Source organism: Lepidochelys kempii, chromosome 7 (assembly GCF_965140285.1).
Source record: "Lepidochelys kempii isolate rLepKem1 chromosome 7, rLepKem1.hap1, whole genome shotgun sequence".
Lineage (NCBI taxonomy): Eukaryota > Metazoa > Chordata > Testudines > Cheloniidae > Lepidochelys > Lepidochelys kempii.
In genome coordinates this window covers 112,595,871-112,617,845 of record NC_136386.1, presented here as the reverse complement: position 1 = coordinate 112,617,845, position 21,975 = coordinate 112,595,871, and the positions used below count along the sequence as shown (strand labels likewise).

The 21,975-nt window shown below is 43.9% G+C and overlaps 1 protein-coding gene across 11 annotated transcripts in view; it reads left to right on the top strand.

The window, feature by feature from the left end:
• ATRNL1 (attractin like 1) overlaps window positions 1-21,975 on the top strand; it is a 1,086,620-nt gene that overhangs the window by 294,943 nt on the left and 769,702 nt on the right. For 9 of the 11 annotated variants that reach the window (XM_073354269.2, XM_073354264.2, XM_073354268.2 and 6 more), the window contains exon 15: window positions 21,737-21,869. The exons of 1 other annotated variant lie outside the window; for it this stretch is intronic. In XM_073354269.2, the coding sequence (XP_073210370.2) occupies window positions 21,737-21,869 (133 nt within the window). Of the gene's footprint in view, window positions 1-1,884; window positions 4,526-21,736; window positions 21,870-21,975 lie in introns of those variants that run through there. One more of the 11 variants, XM_073354276.2, reaches the window with a different exon arrangement.

Here is a 21,975-nt window from a genome sequence, read left to right as displayed (position 1 = left end):
GTTGAGTTTCCCAGTGTCACACAGCAACTTAGTGGCAGAGCTGTGAATTAAAGCTAAACCTCCACAATACTAGGTTGGTGTTTTAGCAAGTAGGCAGTGCTACTTCCAATGGTAGCCAAAGGGCATACATAAGTGGAATAAGAGTTGCTTTGACAGATTGTATGTCTGCCTAGTAACTTTCAGGTCATTTATCTGGCACTCCCTGAGTTCACAAAGGGCCTCTCCACTGGTACTGTGCAACTCTTTGGCAAGGAAGAGCTAAATCTTTTCAGGATCTTTGACTCTGTACTCAAGCCGTTATGAGTTCCTGTTTCAAGGTCAGAGTTTCGATTTTCTCTCTGAGGCACAATGTCGCGTAAAAAATTGACTCTACCAGTTAATACCATCTAAAACCAGGTAAGTTTGTTGTCAATAAAGCAGATTTTATTGGAAAGAGAAAAATCACCATATAAAAAGTAAATATTGCTCAATTTTAGGCTTCTGTTGCTAAAATATAGCTATTGGGATGATAAACTGGAGTTTCAGGTACTGATCCTACTGGGTTTTGTGGCTGAGATTGTTCAGTGGCATAGAAAAGCAGTTTCACAAAGCCTAGGATGGACTTTTTGTTCGTAAACTTCACTTCTTGTTTATTGAAAATACTTTTTTTTGTTCCTCTTTATTGCTCACCTTCACCATATAGAAAAGTACTCCATATATTTTAGTATCAGAATGTGTTTATAAAAAAAATCAATCAATCTTGCTTTCAGATACAACTAACTGACCCAAATATATGGTCAAGAAAAACAAATACTAGAAAGTACCTACGGTCTATTGGTAAATAAGAAGTCTTATGGAATTGGTTGTATCAGCCATTTTAGAGTAATCATTAAATTGTTTTTACACAAGAAAATATGGGTAAGTATTGAAGAAATGAAGGAAGAAATGAAGATTTTTTTCATTTGTGGTGTTGATAAAAAGAAGGAATGGTTAAAAAACAACAAAAACCTTTGAACTATACTAATCAGCAGGTCCAGAGTATACGTGTCTCTGGATCTTAAAGGAATTAACTCTCAAAAACACTGAACCACTATCAATTATTTTTTGATAAGTCATTGACAACCGGGAAGGCAGTGGGTAGTTGGAATAAAAAAGCAAAAGTGATCTCAATAGTGCAAAATGGGAAAAAAATAATCTTTGTCGTTACTGTCTGGTAAATTCTGGTTTTGGCTTCTATTAAAATAATGGAACCAAATAGTAGAAGAAATGATCTGTGAGCTCAAAGAAAGAGAACCATGAAAAGTAACAGTGATTACTTCATAAAGTAATTCACTTTATTTGAATGACTTACAAAGTTAAGGGCTGAAATGTGATATCTCTGGGGCCAACTGTGCATGATGCCTTGGTGGATAGGATGTAAGGTGCTTCCCTCATTCTCTGGTATCCTTCTTCATCAACTTGGGCACTTTTTTTTTTTTACTCAGCCTATGTCTTCACTGCATGCTAACCATGGGTATGCAATTGCAGGTTAGTCAATGAGCACTACAGTGCAAACACATTGATATGAGCACGCTGCTGTCACGCCCCATGTCTGCAAGGCCACTATATGTAACCATGAGAAGCGGTAAAGCTATCTGGGCATGGATTCCATGATTCAGTCAAAGCTCACTGTGCCACTCTATACTTACAGTCACAGGGTGTTCTGGGGAGACTTGTCTGCCCACTCTGGGAATTGTGGGAGGAAATGGTATAGGGCTGGAAAATTCATTTCTTGGCAGAATGCAGGCTGTTGTGATGATGATGTGCTGTTATGGGCTGAAGATATGGATCCTGCTCACACTAATAAATGTAACTGACAGATGCTGTTTTTTATGGGGGCAATGTTTTGTTGGCGTGCCTCTGCAGGAACTGCTGTCAAGAAACCATGGTGGGTGTTTCAGAGGCGAACTCCATCCTGAAGAAGACAGAAGCAGTGGTTTGTATTTACAACCAGAAGCACAACAGCAACAACAGAATGGGACCATGTGGACGTGGAGGCATGGACTGAACTGATGCTATTTTTCATGGTAGTCCACCCCCTTCCCTTCCTATACCTCCTGCAAGCAGACTGGATCAGGACCACAAGCACAGAGTGGTGCAATTTCACTGTGGTGGAAACATGGGATGACCAGCCATGGGCCCAGAATTGTCACATGAGAAAGCCACATTCCTGGCGCTTATGAGGAGTGTGACCCAGACTTTGAGTGATAAGAGATAAGATAAGAGAGGCAATAATGGTCCAGAAGTGTGTTGCTATCACCTTGTGGAAGTTGGTAGACCCAGACTATTACCTAACCATTGACTATCAGTTTGAGGTTGGCAAATCAATGGCTGGCACAGCATTCAAAGAGGATTACAAGGCAATTAATGCCGTGCTGGCTCTAGAGGTTGTGAAAATTGAAAATATCTCTGAAATAATTGCTGAGTTTGCACTCATGGAGTTCTTTGGTGCTATTGATGCCAGCCATGTACACATCCTGTGCTTGCCATGTGAAGCAAGCAAGGACATTACTATTCCATTGTTATGCAGGCTTGTAATGGAGCAGACTCACCCGGCGGTGCCTCCTGCTGCTCGTCTGCGGGAATTAGCGCGTCAGCCTCTGGAGCGCCCTCTGCCGTCTGGTGATCTGCCTTACCACTGGGCCCGGTCCCTCCCAGGACCCAGTGCCTCCTCCAACTGGGGTGCTGCTCCGTGGCAGTAAACCCCAACAATCCCTGAGGGTCTCCCCTCCCTGGGGAGCCCCACCCACTACCCCCACCTTGCCTCAGTCTTGGCTACTGCCAGTCATCGCTTAGCCCTGCTCTCTGGGGCAGACCGCAGTGTATTAGCCACTAATCACAGGCAAGGCTGGGGTGGGACCTGCTGCCTCTGTCTACCCGTGGGCTGCCCCCTTGCAACCTCAGTACCTAATAGGCCCTAATCTAGGCCTCGCAGCCTGGGGGTTTCCAGGCCGTAGCTCCCCGGCCTTTCCCCCCCAGCCCTGCTCCAATTTGATACTCCCTCAGGTCCCTGTAGCCAAGCCCTTCTCTCTCTGAACACAGAGAGAGACTGGCTAAGCTTCAGCCTAGCAGCCCCTTTATAGGCCCAGCTGTGGCCTGATTGGGGTGTGGCCCAGCTGCAGCCATTTCCCCAATCAGCCTAGCTTTTCTTGCCCTCAGCCCTGGCTCTCTCCCAGGGCTGGCTTTTAAGCCCCACAGGGCAGGATCGGGTAACCACCCCACTACAAGGCCCTTGTGGATTACTTTGACATATTCATGGAAGCCTACACTGGATGCACAGATAGGGTGCATGATTCTGCAGTGTTCCAAAGGACTGGCCTGTTTGAGCATGGGCAAGCTTATAAATCATTCCCCTCTAACAACACAGTCACCAGTAGGGTGTCTGTACCAACTGTGATTTTAGGTGACCCAGCCTTCCCTCTGCTGCCCTGGGTGATGAAGGTTTATCAGTACCTGCACCAACCGGACAAGAGGCAGCTTAAATACATGTTGAGCAAGTGCAGGATGGTGGTGGAATGTGCCTTTGGCCAACTGAAAGCAACATGGTGCCATTAAAACTCATTTGGACTGTAGTGTGTTTAATGCCATAAATGTGATTGGGTATGTTGTGTGCTTCATAATATATGTAAGTATAAGCGGAAATACTTTGGGACAGAATGGGTTGCCATTAATGATTCTTTGGGGTATGTTTACAGGCAATTACAAATGCACTTACTAATGGGGTAGGTTCTGTTACAGAAAGGTCCGTAAGTGATGCCTTGTGCAATTGCATTCTTGAGCTACACTTTAATACACTTAGGCTGATTAATGAGGTTGTACGGCACATTGTGCTCTTGTCTTGTATTGAAATGTAGTGTTTATACATGAATTAAAGAAATAAATATTCCTTTCTTTTTGCACTTATTGAAGTGGATTGATAGAAATGTGGGAAGTCCAGCTACGCAAACTTGATTACAAATGTGTGCAAATATAAGACAACATAAAACCTTGTCACAAATAAGGAAACTGCACATCATCAGGGTATCTGTTCTCTTTCCCTCTACTGGAGCAGGTGTGGAGTGCAGTGAATATTTTGTTGGTGTGAGGTTACGTGGCTCATTGTTTGGCTCATTAGCTTCCTTCCCCATGGAATTGTTGTCCACAGCTTGTAGGATGTTGTAACATTTGGGTGGATCCATGGAGCTGGCATGGAGGTTTGGGCAGGATAACTCACAAGTCCCAATAGTCTCTTAAACATGGTCCTCTGATATGCCATGTCTCACCCCTTCAGCACCCAGTCATGGCAGAGGTAACCCGCCAGTGGCTTCCCCTCCTTCCTTTGCTTTTTAACTAAACCTATGTCCTCCTTATGGCACTTTTCACTAATACTTGGTTGTCTCATAGTTGTCCTCTTCTCCCTCCATGAGTCTGATACTGTTGCATTTGGTCCTCACAGAAGGGAAAAAAATTGTGCATGCTCTTGAATTCCTGTAATTGTATACATATTGAAGGCAGCTGCAAATAAAAAAAAATCCAGTTTTATCTCAAACAAATGCAGATTCTTTTGCTCAGCAAACTTCAGCCTGTTCCAAAGCATTGTAAAGGAATGGATGGAAGGAGTTGGGCATGGGGAGGGGATCAAGGTGATTGGAGATGGAGCAGCGCTGATGATTTTCAAACCCTTTTTCAAGCTGCTGCAACCTTACTGTCACGACCCATGGATCTCGAACCCAGGCCTGCAAGTTATGGAAGCAACCATGCTTCAACCATCCACCTGGAAGCGTGCTCACAATAGCTTACTTGGGACCCATGAAGCCCAGCCTGAATGTGAGGCTCTGCCCCCGAGGTCCAATTGGTGGAGCCCCAGAACTGTTGATTGGCCTGCTGGCCCTACTTAAGCCAGAAACAGGAACAGCCAGCTGTCTGAACAACTGGGCTCCACTCTGCCCTGGACCGTGTGCCTTCCCCACTTGATTTCCTGGCATCCACACTTGGCTTGACTTGTGGTTCCTGACCTCCAGTTTGTCTCTTGCCTCAGACCCTGTGGTATCCTACCTCGATCTGAGTCTGGTTCCCAACTCGTGGTTCTGATTTCCAGTTTGTCTTCTGACCTCTTGGTATCCTGACCTAGTCGTGACCCTGGGTCTCTAGCTCCTGACCTAGTCGTGACCCTGGGTCTCTAGCTCCAACTACTCAGTCTAGCCACCTACAACCCAGCCGTGACATTTACAAGATGAGCAAAGGTGGAGTAGCTGCAAGCAATATCGGTGAGAACACTAAGCAGAGGCATATGAAGGCAGATCACTTCCAGTCAGGGGTCACAGCACAGGTAGATGGCAAGATAGGGCACAGGAATGGGTGCCCTGGGGTAATTGGAAAAGTTTGCATCAATTATTGTATTTGGCTGTAGCTGCATGTTTTAATTTCAGTTACCTTGGATTAGCAATGCTAATTTGGGGCCTGCCCAATGCAGCAGTAGGTGGTCGCTGCTTCATCTTGTGGCATCAACAGAGGCATCTGGATGTGTGAACACGGAGTATGTTATGGGGAAAACCTGCAGGTGAACGCGAGTTAAGTCTACAGTGAAGACAAAACCATAGGGGAGAGATTGTGCGGCATTGGGCGGCGCTTACTTCAGGCAGCTCCCAGTCTGTAGTGTAGCAGGGCTAAGGTAGGCTTCCTGCCTGCACTGGCCCCATGCCACTTCCGGAAGCACATGGCTCTGTGTGCTGCCCCTCTCTGTAGGGACCGCCCCTGCAGCTCCCATTAGCCAGAAATGGGGAACTGCAGCCAATGGGAGCTGCAGGGGCAGTTTCTGCAGGCTTGAGCAGTGCCTGGAGACCTCATCTCTCTCCCCAGGGGCTGTGCTGCTGCAGAGGAGCTGGCCACTTCTGGGAGCAGCACAGGGCCAGGGCAGGCAGGGAGCCTACCTTTTAGCAGCCGGAGGTTGCAATTGACTGTCAGAGGCTCCAAGGTTGACCAGTTGATTGAGATCCACTGGTTGATGACCACTGATCTCCTGTACAGCACAGGCCATAGAATATTACCAAAATAATTCCTATAACATATATATAAGAAAAAAAGTCCCATCTCGATTTAAAAATTGTCAGTGATGGAGACTCCACCTTGACTCTTGGTAGTTCTGATGATTAATTACTCTCACCATTAAAAATGTGTCTTCTTTCTAGTCTGACTTTGTTTAACTTCAGCTTCTAGTCTTTGGATTTTGTTATACCTTTCTCTGCTAGATTGAGGGCCCCATCTTTAAATATTTGTTCTCCATGTGGATACTTATAGACTGTAATCAAGTCATCCGTTAACCTTCTGTTTGTTAAGATAAGTAGATTGAGCTCCTTTAATTTATCACTGTAAGGCATGTTTTCTAATCCTGTAGTCATCATTCTGGCTCTTCTCTGAACTCTTTCCATTTTATCAACATCCTTCTTGAATTGTGATCACCAGAATTGGACACAGTATTCTAGCAGTAATCACACCAGTGTCAAATAAACATCTAAAATAACCTCTACTCATACTTGAGAGTCCCCTTTTTATTCATCCAAAGGTTACATATATTCTCTTGGCCACAGCATCTCAATGGGAGCTCAGGTTCAGCTGATTATCCACCACTTCCCCCAAAACTTTTTCAAATTCACTCCTTCCCAGGAAAGAGTTCCCTTTCCTCTAAGTATGGCCTTCATTCTTTGTTCCCTGATGTATATATTTACATTTAGCTGTATTAAAATGACACTTGTTTGCTTGCACCCAGTATATCAAGAAATTTAGAGCACTCTGAGTCAGTGACTTGTCCTCTTCATTCTTTATTACTCCCCAAATTTTTTGTGTCATCTGTAAACTTTATCAGTGATGATTTTGTGTTTTTCTTCCAAGTCATTTATAGCATAGGGCCAAGAACTGATCCCAGCGGGACCCCCGAGAAAAGAAACCAACTTGATGTTTTACATGGTCCTCCAGGTGAATGTATTTGGCACAAATGGTGTCTACTTCTGGTACAGAGCTAGCTGTGCACCATCTCCACAGAAGCCTCATGGCACAGGGGGTCAGGTTGAGTCAGGAATAGGAGGATAAATGGCTGGAACGTTCCTTAAAGGTTCGGTTGAGCTAACAGACTTAAATAAAGCACAACATCTTATGTTTAAAATAAATTAAAATGCTCTTGGATTTGAGCACCCTCACGTGGACTGAAGATTAATGGAGACCATGAAGAAAGGGTGATGATAAACAGCAGTATATCATGTTGGGGAAGAGGGGTAACTAGTGCTTGCTACAGTGGTAAGTGTAACCGTTGCTTGAACTAACACCTTTAACTGTGATATGAAGGAAAAGAGAATCATCTACCTAGTTAAACGTCCAGGTTGGGGAAATACTGTTTATTTAAGATGGCTCAAGGAAATATAAATAGGCTTAGAATTGTCAAACTGAGGAAAGGAAAATTTAGCTGAAATAATTTCAAATAGTGAGTTTTATTAGACTGAAGAATACTGTAGTCACCCAAGAGAAATGGTGGAAGTTCTATTGCTTTGAATAATTTAGAAATATACTGGATAAACCAGTCAAACAATATATTATCCAGAACAATCCTGCAGTAAAAGGAGAATGAACTAGGTGATTTAATAGGCCTTTTCCATGGCTAATTTCTGAAATTCTAAGATAAAATAGAATTAGGGCCCTGATCTTGCAATGGATAACACACATGGGTGCAAAAGTCTGCACATGTGTTTATCAATAGCAGGACTGGAAACTAAGAATGAAACTAAATCAGACATAAGTGAGGAAATGAAAATGTAAGATAGTTTATGCATACCCTTGTGCATAAATATTACAAATATCCCACAGCAGTATGTGAATTTGAGTAACAGCTGTGCTGTCATAAATCTAAATGTCATTTGTTTTGTTAGCTCAGATTATAACTTACTAGGTTTAATATGAATTACCTATTGGATGTACATTTACATTGAGCTAATGAGATTTTCAGGGAAGCAATGTGTAAATTGGATTTAAGGGAAATAAGGGTTCGGAATAATGGAATGCAATAGAGTACATTATAGTAAAATAGTCACTAGAGTTTGAATTTCCTCTTAAAGATTCTTAAATAGCCTTGGGTTATCTGAGTTCAATAGACTCTACTATTAAAAAATAATGGTACAAATACCCTAGATTGTTCAGAAAACTCTGTGCAACATGTAATGTTACTATGAGAAGAATTCATTTTCTAAAACAGCCTGAATGCTTTGGGATTTTGACATTGTGATGATGCATTAATAAGGAATATGGAGCAGGGGAGGGGAGGTACTGCATGAGAACAGATGGTGCTTACTTGTAATTTAAAATTCATTGTAATGCGTCTCTCAGGCAGTTTTGTCAATATGTATGGTGATTAAGCCAAACCAAATGCAAACTGATACCAAAGATTCTGTGGAATTTGTGTGCATACTGTACATGTAGACATTGTCACTTTCTAGCATTTGTTTTAATGGTGTCGCGTGTAGCTACATAGGCTTCAAGAACAACTTACCTATCTCTTCCATGTTTGTTTTACAGTAGCCTCTGCTATAGATCAGAAAAATAATAGGTACCTTTCATAGTCTATTTACTAATGGGCATCTGGTCCAGTAAGAGCACCAAACGGGCCCCGAAACCAAAGTTGTTCTCTCCAATATTAATGAAACTGATTCTGTATATGAGTAAAATCTCATTTTAACAATTGCACTGCTTTAGTACCTAGCAATTTATGAGCGGATTGTTTTCCTTAATGAGCAGGAGGTTGGTGCACTAACATCACCAGTGCTGCACTAACGTGCTGCATTATCTTAGTGTTGCATCTCCCATTTAGCATGTTTTTGTAGTACACCAGTACACCATTAAAGATTCAAAAAACTCATCTTAATCATATAAATGTGCTGCATATGTCTTATCTATATTACTATTCTGTGTCTATGTGGGGCTTCTTGGAGGTTTAGTCAGGAGACATAGGCTGCAATGTATTCGGTATACAGATGACACCCAGCTCTGTCTTTAACACATCTGACCCAACTGGAGCAATGGAATTAATTACCCAGTGCCTAGAATGAGATTGAGAACTAGCTGGCAGTGACTTAGTCCAGATAAGACTGAGATGATGATGATGGGCTGAGAGAAGCAGCCAGAAGAGTTGGAGGAAATTTATATCCTTACTCCTTGTTGAGAGAAGAATGAGGGGGGATTTGATAGCTGCTTTCAACTACCTGATAGGTGGGTTCCAGAGAGGATGGTTCTAGACTATTCTCAGTGGTAGAAGAGGACAGGACAAGGAGTAATGGTCTCAAGTTGCAGTGGGGGAGGTTTAGGTTGGATATTAGGAAAAACTTTTTCACTAGGAGGGTGGTGAAACACTGGAATGTGTTACCTAGGGAGGTGGTAGAATCTCCTTCCTTAGAAGTTTTTAAGGTCAGGCTTGACAAAGCCCTGGCTGGGATGATTTAATTGGGGATTGGTCCTGCTATGAGCAGGGGGTTGAACTAGATGACCTCCTGAGGTCCCTTCCAACCCTGATATTCTATGATTCTATGATGGAATATGACTTCCATTTGTGAAACAGGTGTGCATTTTGGAGGTGCTGTTATGTATCCTGAGCTGCTCCTGGATGCCCAGGTAGCAGCTGTGGCAAAGAGTGATATTTTTTTCCCCTCAAGACAAATGTGATCTTTTCCCCTCAATACAAACCCTCCCACAGTTATCCATGCCTTTTGTCACCTTGAAATTAGCCTGCTGTATATGGGCCTACATTTGGGGGCATTCAGAAGCTGAAGGGTAGTGTAGAGTGCCACAGTTTGATTATTAAGTAGAATTGCACATTGACAACACAGTAAACTAGTGCAGCATTATCAACATTGATATTCAGGCTGTTCATTTTAACTGATAAAGCCCTAAATGATTTGGCATCTGGTACCCACAGCGGAGGTCAGCAGAAATGCTTGAGCCAGAGCTCCTTCAATGTATATGAGAGGTACTTACTGGCTCTGTGCAGTGTCGTGGGTTTTAGAACTTCCTCTCCTTCCTGGTCCACCAGAGCCCAGATTTGTTAACCTTCAGATTATGTGGCAAAGCATGTTTTTTTTTTCCACCTCCCTCTCTAAGTCTGTTGAGGAGAGGGTATATTTATGGGCAGTCCTTTGCTTATGTGATGATTTTAATTTGGCCACAGCACTATAGTTACATTTTAGAAATCTGAAGAAATAATATATATAGCTGACACACTCTATATTGCTACAGAAAGATACATATAAAATTGCTTTTTATCAAAAAGTGATGTGTGAGAAATAGCTAAACTTATACAAAACTTTTAGGTATCTACAGACCTGGAGGTGTTTTGAAGGCCCTATGGTAAGTTAGTTATTATGCTACCTGCTGTTGATGGATTATTTAGTTTATACTTTTATCTGAATAAACCATCCCGAGGGATTGTCTTTCTATTTCAGTTAATAAGTTGAATTTCTTTGCTGCTTAATATATCTGTGACATCCCAGCCGCCTTTTTAGTTTACCTCTGGCTGTGAGACAGAAGCTAAAAGGGGCCCTGTTATCATACTGGAGGTGTTGGTTAAAAAGTATCTCAAAATACCAATGAAAATACCTTGTAATTTAAAGCTTTTGATGTATTTTAAAAAGTGTATAAATACTATACAAGTATATCTTTGCAGATGGTGGGAAAATGAATTCCTAGTACAGGATCCTGATAGCACACTGATTAAGGGCATGAATAAAGGAAGAAAAAATAACTAAATCCTGTTTCCCAAGTGTCTTTCTTTTTAGTATAAACTTCTTACAGTGTTGTTAATCTTCTCTGGTTGTATTTGTGTGCTGTAATAATATTTGCCATCTAATGTTACCACAATAGGACATGTGTTCTTTTTTTTTTCTCACCCTCACCAACACACACTACATGCAGCTAAAGATGAGAATTTGGAGTCTGGTTCTGACATTGCTTTAGGCTGAAAGTAGGTTTGTGTCATCTGACATACTTGTGTAAGAAAGACAAGGTGGGTAATATATTTTATCCAACCAAATTCTGGTGGAGAAAGAGACAAACTTTTGAGCTACACAGAGCTCTTCTTCAGGTCTGGGGAAATATTCAGAGGGTCACAGCTAACTATAAGGTGGAACAGATTGTTTAGCATAAGACTTTTACACACATTTTACACATAATTCTAAGAAACCATTCAACATGAAGTGGACTGTTAATGCCTGTGCAGGTAAGTACAGTGATCTGTGGGTGCATTTCTTGTCCATAGAGTTCTGTTGTTGAAGCTGAGCATGGTGTTTGGGAAGTTAATGCTGGGGTGGGAATGTTCTACAGAATGTTTGATGGATGGGGTTGTGGTGGAAATCTGTGAGGGAATTTAGGTGATCTGTCCAGAGGATGAAAATATTGTCAACATATCGCAGGTATATCATTGGTTTTGTGGTACATTTGTCTGGAAATTCTTCTTCAAGAAGAAGTTGTCATGTTGGGGAGCCATCCTAGTACTCATACCTGTTCCCATGGTTTGGAGAAAATGTTTGTTGTTGAATGTAAAATTGTTATGGGTGAGGATGAAATGGATGAGTTTGGTGATGTGTTTTGGGTGGAGATCTGAGTGTTGTCCATTATCCTGTAGATATTTGAGGCAGACAGCGATGCCGTCATTTTGAGGGATGTTCCTGTATCGGGAAGTGACATCCATGATAGCAAGGATCGTGTTCTGAGGGAGGTAGTTAATGTTGTGGTGCTCTGGAGGAAGTTGGTTGTGTCCTGGAGGAAACTGTCCCTTTGTGCAAGGAGTGGTTTGAGGATGTTTTTTTGAGAGTCCTGATATTTCTTCAGTGAGAGTTCTGTGGCCAAAAATGATTGGTCTGCCTGGGTTCCCTTGTTTCTGTATCAAGGGAACCATGTAGAAGGTCCCTGGGGTGGGTTCCTGTGGGATGAATTTGTAGAGTTTCTCTTGGGGTATGTCTACACTACAAAATTAGGTCGAATTTATAGAGTTCTTTTTTTTAGAAACCGTTTTTATATTGTCGATTGTGTGTGTCCCCACACAAAATGCTCTAAGTGCATTAACTCGGCGGAGAACTTCCACAGTACCGAGGCTAGCGTCGACTTCCAGAGTGTTGCACTGTGGGTAGCTATCCCACAGTTCCCGCAGTCTCTGCCACCCATTGGAATTCTGGGTTGAGATCCCAATGCCTGATGGGGCAAAAAACATTGTCACAGGTGGTTCTGGGTACATGTCATCAGGCCCTCCCTCCCTCTGTGAAAGCAATGGCAGACAATCGTTTCGCACCTTTTTTCCTGAGTTACCTGTGCAGACGCCATACCACTGCAAGCATGGAGCCCACTCAGCTCACTGTCACCGTATGTCTCGTGGGTGCTGGCAGACCTGGTACTGCATTGCTACACAGCAGCAGCAACCCATTGCCTTGTGGCAGCAGACGGTACAATAGACCTGAAAACCATCGTCATCATGTCCGAGGTGCTCCTGGCCACCTTGGTAAGGTCAGTCAGGAGCGCCTGGGTAGACTTCGGTGCAGGGACTAAATTAGGAGTGCCTCGACCAGGTCATTCTCTTTAGTCCTGCAGGCAGTCCTATTGTACCATCTTCTGCCGAGCAGGCAGGAGATGAGGATGGCTAGCAGTCCTATTGCACCGTCTGCTGCCAACCAAAGATGTAAAAGATAGATGGAGTGGATCAAAACAAGAAATAGACCAGATTTGTTTTGTATTCATTTGCTCCCTCCCTCCCTCCATGAAATCAACGGCCGACAATCATTTTGGTGAAGTCTGTCAGGGGCACCTTGCAAACTTCAATGGAGATTCAGTCCTGCCTGAAATACCAGAGGGAGGGATAGCTTAGTGGGTTGAGCATTGGCCTGCTAAACCCAGGGTTTTGAGTTCAATCCTTGAGGGGGCCATTCTGTGTGACAGTTGTTTTTGTTTCTCCTTGATGTAAAGCCACCCCCTTTCTTGATTTTAATTCCCTATAAGCCAACCCTGTAAGCCATGTCGTCAGTCGCCCCTCCCTCCATCAGAGCAATGGCAGACAATCGTTCAGCGCCCTTTTTCTGTGCAGACACCATACCACGGCAAGCATGGAACCCGCTCAGATCACTTTGGCAAGTAGGAGCACAATAAACACCACACGCATTATCCAGCAGTATATGCAGCACCAGAACCTGGCAAAGCGAAACCGGGCGAGTAGGCGATGTCAGCGCGGTAATGAGAGTGATTAGGACATGGACACAGACTTCTGTCAAAGCACGGGCCCTGGCAATGTGGGGATCATGGTGCTAATGGGGCAGGTTCATGTGATGGAACACCGATTCTGGGCCTCGGAAACAAGCAGAGACTGGTGGGACCACATAGTGTTGCAGGTCTGGGACGATTCCCAGTGGCTGTGAAACTTTCACATGTGTAAGGGCACTTTCATGGAACTTTGTGACTTGCTTTCCCCTGCCTGAAACTCATGAATACCAAGATGAGAGCAGCCATCACAGTTGAGAAGTGAGTGGCAATAGCCCTGTGGAAGCTTGTAATGCCAGACAGCTACCAGTCAGTCGGGAATCAATTTGGAGTGGGCAAATCTACTGTGGGGGCTGCTGTGATGCAAGTAGCCCACGCAATCAAAGATCTGCTGATATCAAGGGTAGTGACCCTGGGAAATGTGTAGGTCATAGTGGATGGCTTTGCTGCAATGGGATTCCCTAACTGTGGTGGGGCCATGGACGGAACCCATATCCGTATCTTGGCACCGGAGCACCAAGCCGGCGAGTACATAAACCGCAAGGGGTACTTTTCAATAGTGCTGCAAGCACTGGTGGATCACAAGGGACGTTTCACCAACATCAGCGTGGGATTGCTGGGAAAGATACACGACGCACGCATCTTCAGAAACTCCGGTCTGTTTCAAAAGCTGCAGGAAGGGACTTTATTCCCAGACCAGAAAATAACCGTTGGGGATGTTGAAATGCATGTAGTTATCCTTGGGGACCTAGCCCCTACCCCTTAATGCCAAGGCTCATGAAGCCATACACAGGCAGCCTGGACAGTAGTCAGGAGCTGTTCAACTACAGGCTGAGCATGTGCAAAATGGTGGTAGAATGTGCATTTGGACATTTAAAAGCGCGCTGGCGCAGTTTACTGACTTGGTTTGACCTCAGCGAAACCAATATTCCAACTGTTATTACTGCTTGGTGTGCGCTCCACAACATCTGTGAGACTAAGGGGGAGATGTTTATGACAGGGTGGGAGGTTGAGGCAAATCGCCTGGCCGCTGGTTATGCGCAGCCAGACACCAGGGCGGTTAGAAGAGCACAGGAGGGTGCAGTGCGCATCAGAGAAGCTTTGAAAACCAGTTTCATGACTGGCCAGGCTATGGTGTGAAAGTTCTGTTTTGTTTCTCCTTGATGAAAACCCCTGCCCCTTGGTAAGCTAACCACTCTCCCCTCCTCCATTCAATCACCACTTGCAGAGGCAATAAAGTCATTGTTGCTTCACATTCATGCATTCTTTATTAATTCATCACACACACAGGGGGATAAGTGCCAAGGTAGGCCGGGAGGGGTGGTGGAGGAGAGAAGCACCGGGAGGGGTGATGAAAGAGGGAAGGACAAGGCCACACAGCACTTTAAAAGTTTTTAAAACTTTAAAACTTATTGAATGCCAGCCTTCTGTTGCTTGGGTAATCCTCTGGGGTGGAGTGGCCAGAGGCCCCCCCCACCGTGTTCTTGGGTGTCTGGGTGAGGAGGCTATGGAACTTGGGGAGGAGGGTGGTTGGTTACACAGGGGCTATAGTGGCGGTCTGTGCTCCGGCTGCCTTTCCTGCAGCTCAACCATATGCTGGAGCATATTAGTTTGATCCTCCAGCAGCCTCAGCATTGAATCCTGCCTCCTCTCATCATGCTGCCGCCACCTTTCAGCTTCAGCCCTCTCTTCAGCCCACCACCTCTCCTCCCGGTCATTTCGTGCTTTCCTGCACTCTGACATTGTCTGCCTCCATGCATATTTCTGTGCTCTGTCAGTGTGGGAGGACAGCATGAGCTCAGAGAACATTTCATCGCGAGTGCGTTTTTTTGGCCTTCTAATCTTCACTAGCCTCTGGGAAGGAGAAGATCCTGTGATCCTTGAAACACATGCAGCTGGTGGAGGGAAAAAAAGGGGTAGGGGCTGGGTCCCCAATACAGTGGTATTTAAAAAGACACATTTTATAGAACAATGGGTACACTCTTTTACGGTAAACCTTGCTGTTAACATTACATACATAGCACATGTGCTTTCATTCCAAGTTCACATTTTGCCTCCCCCCACCGTGTGGTTAGCCCCTCCCCCCTCCCTGTGGCTAACAGTGGGGAACATTTCTGTTCAGCCACAGGCAAACTGCCCAGCAGGAACGGGCACCTCTGAATGTCTCCTTAAGAAAAGCACCCTATTTCAACCATGTGACCATGAATTATATCATTCTCCTGAGGATAACACAGAGAGAGAGAAAGAACGGATGATGTTTGAACTCCAGCAAACATACACTGCAATGCTTTGTTCTACAATGATTCCCGAGTACGTGCTACTGGCCTGGAGTGATAAAGTGTCCTACCATGGTGGACGGAATAAGGCTGCCCTCCCCAGAAACCTTTTTCAAAGGCTTTGGGAGTACATCCAGGAGAGCTGAGAATGCCAGGGCAAATGAATCATTAAACATGCTTGCTTTTAAACTATGTATACTATTTTAAAAGGTACACTCACCAGAGGTCCCTTCTCCGCCTGGCAGGTCCGGGAGGCAGCCTTGGGTGGGTTCGGGGGGTACTGGCTCCAGGTCCAGGGTGAGAAACAGTTCCTGGCTGTCAGGAAAACTGGTTTCTCCGCTTGCTTGCTGTGAGCTATCTACAACCTCATCATCATCATCTTCCTTGTCCCCAAAACCTGCTTCCGTGTTGCCTTCATCTCCATTGAAGGAGTCAAACAACAGGGCTGGGGTAGTGGCGGCTGAACCCCCTAAAATGGCATGCAGATCACCATAGAAGTGGCATGTTTGGCATGCCATTTGCCTCTCTGGTTTTCTGGTAGGCTTGCCTCAGCTCCTTAAGTTTCATGCGGCACTGCTTTGGGTCCCTGTTATGGCCTCTGTCCTTCATGCCCTGGGAGATTTTGACAAAGGTTTTGGCATTTTGAAAACTGGAACGATACATACAGCGATCAGATCCCGTACCTCCCGTTCGGTCCATGCTGGAGCTCTTTTGCGATTCTGGGACTCCATTATAGTCACCTCTGCTGATGAGCTCTGCATGGTCACCTCTGCTGATAAGCTCTGCACTCACCTGCAGCTTGTCACGCTGGCCAAGCAGGAAATTGAAATTCAAAAGTTCGCGAGCCTTTTCCTGTCTACCTGGCCAGTGCATCTGAGTTGAGAGTGCTGTCCAGAGCGGTCACGATGGAGCACTCTGGGATAGCTCCCGGAGGCCAATACCATCTAATTGCATCCACAGTACCCCAAATTTGACCCGGCAAGGCCTATTCCAACACTAATCTCCTTGTCGGGGGTGGAGTAAGGATATCGATTTTAAGAGCCCTGTGGATGGGTGCCGTGTGGACGGGTGTAGGGTTAAATCGATTTAACACTGCTAAATTCAACCTCATCTCCTAGTGTAGACCAGGGCTTGGAGTTGTTTGAGAGAGGATTTGATCATATTCTTAAATTCCTGGGTGAATTGTGTTGCGGAGTATTCTCTGAATTCTTCATAATAGGTGGTGATGTAGGGTTGTCAGTTGGCCTCATTGACGTAATCATCATGGTTGAGGGCTATGATGGCACCCTCTTTGTCTATTGATTTGATTGCTATCTGGTGATTGGATTTCAGGGACTGTGTAGTGGTCCTCTCAGTGGTAGAGAGATTGTGGTGGATCTGATATTTATTTAGTAAGGATTTCACAGTCAATTTTTTTTCCTGAAGCAATCAGCATAATGTTCCCACTGTGGGATGTCCAGGCAGATGATTATTTTTTCTTGTAACTGTTGGTGGGGATGTAGTAGTTGTGGGTAGTGTTACCCATTCTTGGAAGCAGCCAAGAAATAACCACAAACAGTTGGTGAACTGGATCAGCATTGAGGGTTGATTTATTGCTTCCCTTATTTGTGCAATTATATACACACACACACACACACACGCACACCTCATTCATGCTGGCAGGCTGCAGGCATGGATGTTGGTTTTGATATCGCAGATGGTTGAGGCTGGCCAGTTGACAGCTGCCCAGAGATTGGCTGCGGGGTGACGAGAGTCCCCGAAGTCCCTTCGGATCCGCAGGAGGGCTCTACTGCTTCCAGTCGGGTCCCGAGTTTAGCGTGCTGTTACATTTCCTTGTTGGTAATTGTCCTGGCCGCCCATCTCGAAATTTATACCTTCACCAAACTAATACCATGGTTCCATAAAAGGCGATATTTGCTGCTTTGCTTTGCCATTGGCTGTCACTCACACTACCTCACTCATTCCTTATGTTAATTGATTACATGTTCATAAGCATGAATACAATTGGTAATATAGAGCAATACAGCTTTAAGCAAGCATCTAACATCATTGGGGAGCTTCCACTGCTTGTGTCTTTGTAACAGCATAACAGGAAACTGTGCAGACTGCACTCGAAATAGCAAATGGAGGGGCTGCATCTGGCTACAGGTAGTGTCGTCGTCATTGTTGTGAAAGAATTCTTCTAGTTCTCCATGTGTTAGTATGGTATCATACTAACACATACTACAGGTTCTGTGGTGGGGCAGAGACAGTCAGTCCACTGGAGATAACACAGCTATGGTTAGAGGTAGACTTGATAAATTGATGTATAGTGTCCGTGTGATGGGTCTTGGTGCCATGGTTTCTCCCAGAGGTGCTGTTCTATGGATTGTGAAGTTGTTGTAGTTGAAATCCACTAGCTCTCCTTTTTTGTCATCTGACCGCAGAGGTGTTAATGGGCCACCTCACTTTGAATGATCTCATAGAATGTGTTAATTACTTTTGGAAAACAAGCTGACACTCCGAGTTCCTTCCCCAGACCCAAAGAAGAGCTCTGTGCAGCTCAAAAAGCTTGTCTCTTTCACCAAAAGAAACTGGTCCAGTAAAAGATATTCTGTCTTGTCTCCCTAATATCCTGGGACCAATGCAGCTACAACACTGCACACATGTGGAACTAATTTGTAACCCGGTACATATGAACCAAAACCAAATACTGGGGGCAGTGTCAGCTTCTGCTAATGCTAGTGGTGTTGCTATTCCCATCTACTGTGCCTTTCAGTGGATGATCTTAAAGTGATTTTCAAACATTACTTAAAAAGAAAAGGAGTGCTTGTGGCACCTTAGAGACTTAGTCTCTAAGGTGCCACAAGCACTCCTTTTCTTTTTGCGAATACAGACTAACACGGCTGTTACTCTGAAACATTACTTAGTCTTCAAAACATTCCCAGGAGGAAATGTGAATAATACTTACCTATCTTAGAGGCAGGTAAATTGAATAAAATTAAGTTAAATGTCTTCCTAAAAGTTGCTAGCTGAGCTAATGGGGAGGGACTGAATGGGTACATCTACACCATGATAAATACATAGCTGCCCCGGGCTCGCAGCTGAAAAATTGCTGTGAAGACATTCAGGCTCAGGCTGCAGACTGGGCATGGGGACCCTGCAAGAGGGGAGGGACTCCAGCCTGAGCCCGAATGTCTATACAGCAATTTTTATCCTCACAGCCCAAGCCTCACGAGCCAGAGTCAGCTGACCTGGGCCAGTTGCAGCCATGCCGTTGGTCTTTTATCCCTGTGTAGAGGTACCCAATGCCTATAATTCTCTTTCTCCAATTCTGCAGAATAAACTGCTTTATGACCCAGAGGAGTCACAAAGCTAGTACAGCAGGAAGAACACCCAATTTCATTTTTTATATTAATTGTTGAGTATGTGGGCTCTTTGTGGATGTAATTAATTCTTTTTCATATTGTTGCAGCAGGCAGGCCTGTCTTTTCGTTTGACTGAGTGTAGAGACTTTTGTTAATAATTGTACTATTACTTTGTTGTGAAAAGACAACAAATACATATTAGACATAGGTTAGGAATTCCATACCAGTACTAATCTAGTCTAGCGATGTAGTGGATTTGAGAAATGCAATACCTAGCTAAATTGGTTCTGCTTTATTTTTAACTACTGCATACTCCTTGTATTATAAATTTGGAAAGATGCCCAGATCTGAAGAAGAGCTCTGTGTAAGCTTGACAGCTTGTCTTTCACCAACAGAAGTCGGTCCAGTAAAAGAGATTACTTCACCCACCCGTCTCTGGAATGTGGAAACAGTGAGTCTTAGTGTTAACTGTATTTGCCCACAGGCACGGAAGGTGCTGCAGCATCCCCAGGTTTTGCGCCTGGCATCCCAGCCACTGGCCCCGTGCCTCTGCGGCCCGGGGTCCCACCCGCCAGCCCTGTTGCTGCCTAGGTGCTCTGCAGCCAGCCTGGGGTCCTGCTCAGCCCCTGCCCTTGGGGCACTGCTGCCAGTCCCAGGGTCCTGCTCAGCTGCCAGCCCTGTGCCCAGGGTCCCGCCTGGCTGCTGGCCCCATGCCTGAGACTCCGCATCTGCCCCTTACTGTGGCCCCAGCCTCCACTGCCTTACCCCTGTCTGCCACCCCATCCAAAGCCACGGTCCTGCTCCCAGCCCCAGGTTTAGGGGGCAGTGAGGGCCACGGATGCGGGTAAGGGGTTCAACTCAGCACTCCGACTCCAAAAACTGTTCCAGCACCACTGTATTTGCCTCATTTCTGCCAAAATAATCTTTTGCCTAGTTACGGAGAATGGTAAAGAAATCTGATGGTGAGTTTGGGGAAAGGAATGGAGAATGGTATAGATGGTACCTGATGACCTAAGTGTGCTGCTGGTTGGCAAGCATGGTAGTTATAAAAGAAAAATTCAAATACATAAAAATAAAACACCTGCTTGATAGATATGCATAGCCCTTTGTGTGGGTTTGAAATGGTGGCCCTTAAGAACTCACCAATTGTCTTAAATGACAAAGTATTTCCATTTAGATAACCTCAGTGATTGCATTTTTTGAGTACAGTCTTTCATATCATAAGAAAAGAGAAGTATCAAGGAATACTTGAGTAGCCTCATCATTTTATTGTAGGCCATGTCCACATGGTGACAATTTGGAAGGTTAACGCAAATCAGCTGAAGGTATGAAGTTATTTGCATAAATTGAAGTGCATTAAACTCCTGTGTGGATGTTGTCATTCAGGATTAAACTGGCCTTAGTTTGCTATAGCTTATTCTTCCCTAAACTATGGTTAACTATGACCACTTTACTGCTGAATGAGACCACCTACACAGTGTTTAATGTATTTTAGTTTATGGATATTAAACACTTTTAGTTAATTCACCTTAATTTTCCTGAATTCTCCTCATATAGACATGCCCTTAGATGAAACTGGAAGGTCTTTCTGGGCTATCACTGTAGGATCATACCACCAGTGCAGTCTAACTGCAGACCATGTTAATATAACAGTGAATTGGGAGCGAGATTTATTTGGCAAAGTCCAGATCATAGTGAAAAATTGAACTCTGTCAGTTTGAATTGTGTGGATTCATGCTTGAATTGGGCCTTTCTGATCTACAGCTAATGTATACTTTTTGTCATTATACAGTAAAGAAAAAAAAAGGGAGGGGTTAAAGAATTGGAAATCTTCCCTCTTTTCCTTCCTGTTCTCTTCACTTACACTGTCACCTCCTGCTTTTCTTCTCCTCTTGCGTTATTTCAGAAATTTTTAAATGCTTGAAATTTGTCCTTCTGATGCGTATTGTCACTACGAGCTGAACATCACCACTTCCAACACCTAAGCCTGGGTTTACTAGTATGCCTTTGTTCGTGGGGAATATACCTTAGTTTAGATTAGGTTGGAGTTTATGTTGTGTCTTTTGAATCTGAATCCAAAGAATTGCATATGTGCACATTGTGACCAGTTGTGTTGGACTTGAAAAGGAATTTGTTGTGGACTTGAGCAGTTTGTGTGTGTTAGGGTTTTTTGATGATTATAATGTTGCCTTAAGTTGTGAATTCCTTAATTTTTATTGGTTGTGTTGACATGAAATTAATTGAGACCGTCTTAAGTGTATGTTAATGACACTTGTCTATGTGATTTATTAAATAAGGTATCAATACTTGCATCTTGGTCTAAAAGCCCCAAACAAGAAAAAGATAAATGCCTTATTTAGAGAGCAATACTTCAGTCATCAGAGCATCTTAGCTAAAAATTGCCTTCAAACAGAGTTTACTTGTTGCTCATTCACTGAAGTGCAGAGGGAATTCTTTTGTTCCTGATCTGTTCTTTTGTTCCTGCCAAAATGGTAGTCTTCAGGTTCTTTAAATTTTATACTTCATATCTTAAATACAAGTAGTTTTTTTAAAAATCCAAGATGAAATTACTGGAATTCTTGACAAATGTTTCTTTTTTACATTTTGTGCTTTCTTTTCTCTTAGCTCTTATTTTTTCATTGCCATATGAGGTCCTTTATTTTTTTTTCTTCTCCAGTCAGTCACACCAGAATCCTTTCCCACTTTTTTAGAATCATGGGTTCATTTGCCTGTCTAACCCACAAATAACTGGATTGGTGGGAGCCTTGTGCACTTTACTCCTGATTTCTGATCTATGAGCAGTTTAATAAAAGGTATACTCTCTGTCTGTTTTGTTTTTTATAGTCCGTCAAAAACTACACCAAATGTCATGTGAGAAATGAACAGATCTGTAATAAATTGACCAGCTGTAAAAGTTGCTCACTAAACCTGAACTGCCAGTGGGATCAGCGTCAGCAAGAATGCCAGGCTTTACCAGGTAAAAGCTCTGAAATTTGAAATCTACTTTTTAATTATTTTGAGAGCTGGATGAATATCCCAAATTAATTTCCATGAATATTTATTCAACTAGAAAAAAATGACTT